Source organism: Echinops telfairi, unplaced genomic scaffold (genome assembly GCF_000313985.2).
Source record: "Echinops telfairi isolate 266 unplaced genomic scaffold, ASM31398v2 ScPeMD7_1;HRSCAF=3_0, whole genome shotgun sequence".
Taxonomy (NCBI): domain Eukaryota; kingdom Metazoa; phylum Chordata; class Mammalia; order Afrosoricida; family Tenrecidae; genus Echinops; species Echinops telfairi.
The window spans coordinates 69,186,410-69,195,410 of record NW_022103896.1 but is presented as its reverse complement, the minus strand read 5'-3'; the positions used below and the strand labels follow the sequence as shown (position 1 = coordinate 69,195,410).

The 9,001-nt window shown below is 39.0% G+C and overlaps 1 protein-coding gene across 1 annotated transcript in view; it reads right to left on the bottom strand.

Moving 5' to 3' along the window:
• The window catches only part of LACTB2 (lactamase beta 2), a 43,773-nt gene that overhangs the window by 22,822 nt on the left and 11,950 nt on the right, over positions 1-9,001 (bottom strand). The window contains exon 2 of the mRNA XM_004697523.2: positions 5,668-5,831. Coding sequence (XP_004697580.1) covers positions 5,668-5,831 — 164 coding nt within the window. The remainder of the gene's footprint in view (positions 1-5,667; positions 5,832-9,001) is intronic.

The window sequence follows — 9,001 nt, the reverse complement described above, 5'->3', positions numbered from 1 at the left end:
TTTCTCTCCCCACCTTCCCCCCACCCTCCTGGTATCGCTACTCTCAATATTGGTCCTGAGGGGTTTATCTGTCTTGGATTTCCTGTGTTTCCAGCTCTGAGCTGTTTCCATGTACATGCTCGATGTGACAGTTTAGAATGGCTTCATAACTTTCCTGAGTTGTAATCGCATGGAAGCGATTGCCAGGTCTTTATACCTCGGAGCCACTGCATGGCCCTGAACCACCAACCTTTCACTGAGGAGCCCAGTGCTTATCCATGTGAGTCACCAGGGTTCCTTCAGTGATGTACAGTGACATCAAAAGCACTTACACACTGTTATAGACAGGAAAACAACTCAAAGACAGCAAACAAAGAATTATCCTTTGTACCATTGGCTGAGTACTGAATGAAAAGTTCAGGAATCCTGCTTTTATATGGCTACGAATCGGGCTGGTAACCCCAAGGTCAGCTGCTCTGAGGGAGACAGACTGGGCTTTCTACTCCTGTTACGAGTTATAGTCTCGGAAACTCACAGGGGCAGTTCTACCCTGTTCTACAGGGTCACTATAAGTCGATATGGATGAGATGACAGTGAGTTTTGGAAGTAAACAGTTCAGCTAATCAAAGGGAGAGGAGTTCAGAAAAAAAGGGATGAAAAATCAGAACAATTTCAACAGGATTCACAAATATGATATATCCTGCAGTGGGACTTAAATGATGAGCAAGATGTTAAAGGTACAGAGAAAACTCAAGAGGTACGGGAGGATAACAATGAGTCAAGGTATGGGCATGAGCATGGTCTAGTGCAGTGGTCAACCTTCCTAATGAAGCGGCCCTTTAATACAATTTCTCGTGTTGTGGTGACCCCAACCATAGAATTGTTTTCATTGCTACTTTATAACTGTAATTTTGTTACTGTTATGAATCGGGTGACCCCTGTGAAAGGGTCATTCGACCCAAAGGTTGAGAAGCGCTGGTCCAGTGGGACAATGTAACTTGTCTAGCCCAAAATTCTAGCTGGGAAGCCTAGAGAGAACGCTGTACAGGTAAGGTGATCTCAGATCGGAGGGCCTTCGATTGCTTTTCAGAGACCAAGGAATTAAGCGTCATGGAATAACTGGCTACTGTTGTGTGAGATAACAAATGAGTGCTCAATAATGAGAATAGCGATACCAGGAGGGTCAAGGAAAGGTGGAGGAAGAAAGGGGGAACCGATCAAAATGATCTACATATAAACCCCTCCCTGGGAGACGCACAACAGAATAGCGGGTGAAGGGAGACAGTGTAAGACATGACAAAATAATAATAATTTACAAATTATCAAGGGTTCCTGAGGGAGGGATAGTTCAGGAGGGAGGGGTAAAGTGAGGAGCTGATATCAAGGGCTCAAGTAGAAAGAAAATGTTTTGAAAATGATGATGGCAACAAATGTACAAATGTGCTTGACATAATGGATGGATGGATGGATTGTGATAAGAGTTGTACGAGCCCCCAATAAAATGATCTTTTTAAATTAAAAAACAAAACAAAACAAAACAAATGAGTGCTAACGGGTCAGTCGATGTGCAAGTTGTGGGTGGAGACTGGAGGCCTATTGGGAGGGATGACTGCAATAAACTAGCTAGACTATTTGAGGTAAGATGTTAGCCTTGGAAATATGGAGGGAGAAAAAAAAAGGACATTTCAAAGAAAAATTACAAAGGCATAGAAATCTGGCTGGAATGAAGGATAAAGGGGACAAACCTTAAAAATAAACATAAAACAAAACAACAGTGACCATCAACTCTCTCCAACTCCAAATGCCATTGCTCTGTATCTTAGGGGCTGTAGCAAAACAATGCGTTCTTTTGGAACTGACATTAAAAAGTTATTTTAATTATTCATTACAGAAGTTTTTGCTTTCAATCTGCATAACTGAACTTCAGAAAACAAGTGGCGGTATCATGTTTCCTTCAAAAGAAATCACAATGATCTGAAAATGACAAAATGAATATCATGCTATGAAATAATTGCCAGTTTTGAAGACTATGTGCAAACATGAATACACATATGCTATTCATAATATCAGTTTCCAGACAGAATGGAGAATAGTATGCTGCAAGCAATCATATAATGACAATGAGAATAGCAATAATAAGAGGTGAAAGATGTGGGAGTTTGCGTCTGTAAAGATTTGTGGCCTTGGAAACCCTGTGGACCAGTTCTACTCTGTCCTACAGGGTCACTATCAGTTGGACTTATGTGAATAATTAAAAAATACAAGTTATGTTTATATTGACATGTAATTCACATACAAATTAACCCCCTTTAAAGTATGTAATAGTTTTTAGTATAGTCACAGAATTGTACAACCATTACCATTACATAATTTTAGCACATTTTCCTCATTCAAAAGAGAAACCTCATACCTCCTGTACCCTTCTTGACCATCAGTCCCTGGCAACCTCGAAACCATTTTCTATCTCTATCCTGTTATTATTTTAAATAGAAGCAAACCCTCAGTCATTGTTAATGTTTGAATAATGGGTTATAACAGCATTGCTAATGCTTAATATTTAAGCTGATATAAACATGTCAATCTGTTTAAGTCCAACAATTTCTAAGAAAACATATTCTAATTGAACAGCACTGAAGAAAATGCTTGACTCCTGGGACTAAGATATAAACTACTTGGCAAAGATCTGACTTCAGTAGCAAAATAATTCTTAATTGCCAGTTAACAAAATATATTTTACAAATTAGCTCAAAAGCAAAACAAAACACTCCAGCACACTGAATCTCCATACTTCTCTTGTGCAGCAAACTGGTGGCTCTCTAGAGTTACAAGGGGCTTCTAAATGAAACACTAATGATGTTCAAATATTTTCATAGCAGGTTCTTTTTTTAAGTTTAAAAAAGATTTCACTTTCCTAAATAACCTTCACTTAGCACTCCACATTGTAGAAAACTGGAATATACAGTCTAGACACTATAACACGGAGAGCTGAGGAGACTGGTGAGAATACACATGTCCATAACTACTTTCGATCCACTAGAACAATTGCGTCACATCTTACAGACTACAGCCGATGATAGGCCTTGAACTGCAAGAGGTTTACAGATGATACTTTTATTTGAATGTGTTCGGCAGGTTGTTTTTAATAAGATTTGTATGAAATATCCAGAATATGCAAATCTAGAGACAGGAAGTAGACGAGTGGTTGTCAGGGCTTGGGGGAAGAGGACAATAAAGAGCTGCTGTTTAACAGGTATGGGGTTTTCCTTTGGGTGGATGGAAATGTCTTGGAATTAGAAAGAAACCTGCATGCACTAAATGCCACTGAATTGTACATTTCAATAAAATGGTGAATTTTGCCACTGTCTAATGGATAAAGAGAAAGGAAAGTGAGAATAAATCAGTGAGAATTAGGACACGCATTCCCCCGAGTTGGAAGCAAGCAGGAGGAAACCAAGATTGGGTGAGACCATTTTCTCTACTTGCAGCCTGGAGATCTTGGTGCCCCAAGTCTAGTCTCAAGGTCTAAGAAGTATGTTACTTAAAAATATTAAAAATGTTAGGTGCCGCTGAGTCAGTTCTGATTTATAGCAGTCCCATGTACAGGTGAACGAAATACTGCCTGGCCCTGGGTCACCCGCACCATCTCTGCGCCCCTAGCTGTAGCCACTGTGTCAACCTATCTCATCAAGGATCTTCTTCTACGTGACCAGTGGTTCCTGATGGTGCTGTTGGGGAAGTGTTGGACTGCTAACTGTAAGGTCGGAGGTTCAAACTCACCCCATGTTCTGAGGGAAACACTGAGGCTATCTGTTCCCACAAAAACTTACAGACTCAGAAACCTTGTACAGGGAAGCTATGAGTTGGGACCGATTCCGTGGCATTGAGTTTGGTTCTGCTTTACCAAGCACAAAGTCCTCCTCCGAGGCCTGGTCCAAAGTATGTGAGGGGAAGTCTCTCCATCCTTGCTTCTCAGGAACGAAGCCTTGTTCACTCCTCTGGCAGTTCGGGGTATATACCGCATTCTTCACCAACCCCGTACCTCAGAGGCACCGGTTCCTCTTCAGGCTTCCTTGTTCACTGACCAGCACTCACAAGCACATGAGACAACTGAAAACACCAGGGGTTGGGTCAGGTGCACTGTAATCCTATAAGTAATATATATATATATATATATTTTAACACTTTCAAGAGATTTTGTGCAGATTTGTCCAATGGAATGTGTTGCTTGATTTCTTGCTAGCTGCTTCCATGTGTGTTGATTGTGTATCCAAGTAAAACGAAATCCTTGACATCTTCGAAATTGTGTTAATTATGATGATGCTTATTGGTTCAGTTGTGAAGATTTATTTTCTCTATGTTGAGGTATAATCGATACTGAACGCTGTAGCCTTTGATCTTCATCAGGAAGTGCTTCAAGTCCTCTCTGCTGTTAGTCGTGTGGCTGGTTATCTGCATATTGCAGGTTAATAATGAGTCTTCATCCACATTATTCTTCATATAGGCTAGCTACTTGGATTGTTTACTTAGCATACAGATTGAATAAGTATGGTAAAAGAATATACCCCTGAAGGATACCTTTCCTGATTTCAAACCACGCAGTATCCCATTGTTCTGTTTGAAAGAGTGCTTCTTGGTCTAAGTACAGGTGTATTCGTGGACGCATCCTTGTATGCACTGTTCTTGACTGCCTGGTTGTACCAGTCCAGTACCTTTCATCCTGCAATGCTCTCTTCCAAGATACCTAAACACCTCCATCCTCTCCCTGTCTTCTCTATACACAACAGCTGCTGCTCGCCCCGCCTTATTCTCTCTCCCTTTTCTCTTCACTTCAATTTGTATTTCCTCATGACCTATCACTATTTCACCTTACTTATTTACAACTTATCTTCTTTGGTTGAATGGAAGTTATCTGAGTGCACGGTCTGTCTCTTTTGTTTCCTACTATACAATACTACACTACACAACTACTGTGTCTGCAGACAGTAAGTAGTCAGTTGGATGCTTGTGCAATGAAAGAATGGGTGACCCTAGCTGTGGTGGTGAAATGTGGAAACAAGAAGAGAACTGGTAAACCGTCGTTACTGAAATGGTCTTAGGAACAGAGATTTAGTGATGCAGTGATATCCTGACAGAATTTAAGTTTATCTTAGGAAGACCTGAGATCATCTGTTTAAAATGTGGAAAATAACAGCATCTAACTCAAAATAATGCATGTAAAGCATTTAGCACAGTAGTCGGCACTTACATAGTACTTAACATCAGACTAAATTAAAATTGAGCTTCATCATTGGAAAAAAAGAGGAGACTAAGTGAGAGAAAAGGATTTGAAACAGGAAACAGGTCTTTTCTTTTCCTTTTATGTTAAGTGGGATTAGCATTTAACAAGTAGACTGCATTCTAAAAGTACTATTTGAATTTAAGTTGAAGTACCTGGGTGGCACCAGTGGTACCTGACTACTAACGGAAAGGTGGGTGGTTCAAGCCTGTGTAGAGGCGGCAATCAGCCTTGACGACCTTATGAAGCAGTTTTATTCCGCACACATGGGCTGCCCAGGACAAGGCACTGAACAAGACCACCACCAACAAATAGGAAGCACTTCATAAAGGGCTTACCAGCTTACTAAGCTTTATATCCAAGACACATGATTCTGAACACAGTTTTGAACTGAATAACTGGTTTCTGCTTACCGCTATTGATGCTTTTACAAATGTCTGTTATGCCCCCACAATGGTCTTTGTGCCAGTGAGTCACTATGATTTCCTGGATTGTTGTGTTAAATTCAGACAAAGCCTGATTTAAACAGCTGATATATTCTGGAATGGCTGGTTCTCCAGTGTCAATGAGGATTCTCCTGAAAATTAAATGGAAGATAATCACACAATTCCAATCTTTCAATTGGAAAAGTTAATACCAAAATATTACTTATGTAGATATTTTTATATCACTTAAGAAAGTACATACATTAAAAAAAAGTTTTATTGTGTTTCGATGATGATGCATACAGCAGTTTAAGTTCCCATTCAGCAATTTCTACACAAATTGTTTAGTGACATTGGTTACATTTTTTACAATGCGTGAATATTCATTCTCATTATTTCTGCTCTGGTTGTTCCATTTCCAATCATCTATTTTCCCTGCCCCCGAGCATTCTCATCTTGGTTTTAAAGTAATTGTTGAGTATTTGTATAGCAATTTTAAAAAGAAACTATACAAATTTTGTTTTTTCTTTTAGCATGCTTGAAAACTGCACACTTATTTAGCTTAGCTATAGTAATCTCAACTTAAGAAAAAAAATCAATAGTTCCCCCAATAAAATGATGAAAAAAAATCGTTACGTATAATTGTAAACAGTTATCAAAAACATCACTTAGTACTTACAGTAAGCACAGCATATTTGATTACATATTTAAAAAAATGCCCTCTTCATACAATCTGGAAAGGCGGTATTTCATTTTTACTCCCGATGCTAAGCAAGTAGTCCAGAGTTGACTCACTGGATGAGTGGCAGAAGCAGCAGTCAAACACAGGTCGTCTGGCTCCAGAAGCCTGTTTTCTAGATCTTTCACAAAGTCCTGGAATGTCTCCTAGATGGGGCTGAGATGCTACATTGACTTCCTCAGTAGGGAAGTATGGAGGAAATGTTTGGGCTATTTTTGTTATTCTTTCTTTCTTTCTTTCTTTCTTTCTTTCAAAGTCATTTTATTGGAGGCTTTTACAGTTCTTTTAACATTCGATACATCAATTGTATCAAGGATATTTGTACACATGTTGCCATCATCATTTCCAAAACATTTTCCACTTGAGCCCTTGGTATCAGCTCCTCTTTTTCCCCCTCCCTACCCCGCCCTCCCATCCTTGTGAATCCTTGATCAATTATATATTGCTATTATTATTTTGTATCATTTTATTATTTCATTGTTGTTAAATATATATAACAACATTTGCCAACTCACAATTTTCACTTGAATAATTCAGTGACACCAATTATATCAACCATGAGATACTTGAATTAAGTTTCAAATAACTTGAATATTCAAACCTTCCTCTTTCAATCCAGACCCCAAACTTTAGGGGTGAAATACTTCCTTGCTCCCATCTGAATTGGTTATTGGATGTCCTGACCTGAAAAGGCTAGAGACATCCGAAGGTATTAAACGTGTCACTGAGACCCAGCAGAAGCATTCATCTCCTCCAGAAAGTCTTCTGAACCATGCCAACCTTTCACCTTTTCTTTAAAACAAAACAAAAAATCCCCACTTCTACTGGCATATAATCCACGTACAATTCAATGGTTTAAATACATTAAAAAAGAGGTGTGCAATCATCACCACAATCCATTTTGGAATATTTTCTTCATTCTTATACCCATTATCAATAGCTCCCCACTACCCTTCCAGTAATAACTCTCACTCACCACGATTGAGTCAATTCCAACTCACGATGACCCTGGAGGACAGGGCAGACTGCCTCAGTGGGTTCATGAGATTGCAACTCTTCACAGGAGTAGGGAGCCTCATCTTTCTCTTGGTCATAACCCAAAAGAACTATCAATCTAGTTACTGTCTGTATGGATTATATATTCTGGATTTCACGTCAAGAAAATTATACAAAAAACCCCAACAATGACAACAAAATAAAACACAGAAGACTTCAATCCAAAAGAAAGCAAAATAGAAACTAGAATACCTTAAAATGTATTTTTACATTTTACATTACATTACATTACAAGGGAAAACAAATGACAACATGTTAAATTTTAACTTAACTAGAATCCACTTTAACAGTAATCCACTTTCCAATGCACCATGACGGTAAGATTTTTCATATCCCTAGCCAATTGTCTGAGGGAATTCAACGGAGGCTTAATCTGAATGGGGCTATGCAAATGGACTTTGGGTTTTCACTGGCATCTGTAGCCTTCTGCAAATCAACTGCTCAGAATTTAAGTTTTAATACAATTGCTTCGTATAGTCTTGGATTTTATTATTATACAATCCTTCAATCACACACGCTGGTGTGCTCGTTTTGTATGGACTTTAGCTGGCACCTCATTTAGATGATGGCTTGTATGAAAACAAGCCTTTAAAGCAGGCGTCCTCAAACTATGGCCTGCGGGCCACATGTGGCCCACCGAGGACATTTATCCGGCCCGCTGGGTGCTTTTGCCCCATTTGTTTTTTTACTTCAAAATAAGATATGTGCAGAGTGCATAGGAATTTGTTCAGTTTTTTAAAAAACTATAGTCCAGCCCTCTAACGGGTCTGAGAGAGAGTGAACTGGCCCCGTTTAAAAAAGTTTGAGGACCCCTGCTTTAAAGTCTCCAGACACTATCCTTTCTGACAGCCAAGCACCATCTGATTTTTTTTTCACCACACCACACTTTGCTATTGCACCCACACCTTCAGAGATCACTGCATGAGGGCAAGTACTGAGCAGGCCATTTGGGCGACTTGTGGTTTTGAACTTTCCTCATCCACCCACTCCTCACTTGACATGGTGAAGTTCAAAGACCAGGTCATAATGCAAAAATTGGTGTTATATGAAATGGAGGATTAGATAATGAAATTACACCATTGCATAATCAAACAATGCTTTCACCTAACACCTTGACATGCTTACTGCCAAAGGTTGTTATTATGCAAAATGGTTGGATAGATTTAAAAACATATATATTTTTAAAGCAAAATATCAGAAAACAATACAGTTGATTAAGTGAGGAGTAGGTGTACTGTTTGTCTTTCTTCATTATGCAACACTCTTCCTTGATGAAGTTTTACTGAACAAAAGCAAAGAGAGTGACATTTTCTCCTCAAAAACCAATTCACAAACATCTTATTCCGTGCTGCTTTACAATAACACTTCAGTAATTCAGCCTGAGATTAACCTTGATGAGAAGTCTCAATAAATTCATTCACTCATCAATAACTCTTTAAAGATCACCTGCTTTGTATCACGTCTTTATTTCTTACCATCTTGCAAACAAGATAAAACCCTGTTTACAATCCTGTGGAGAGTAGGGAT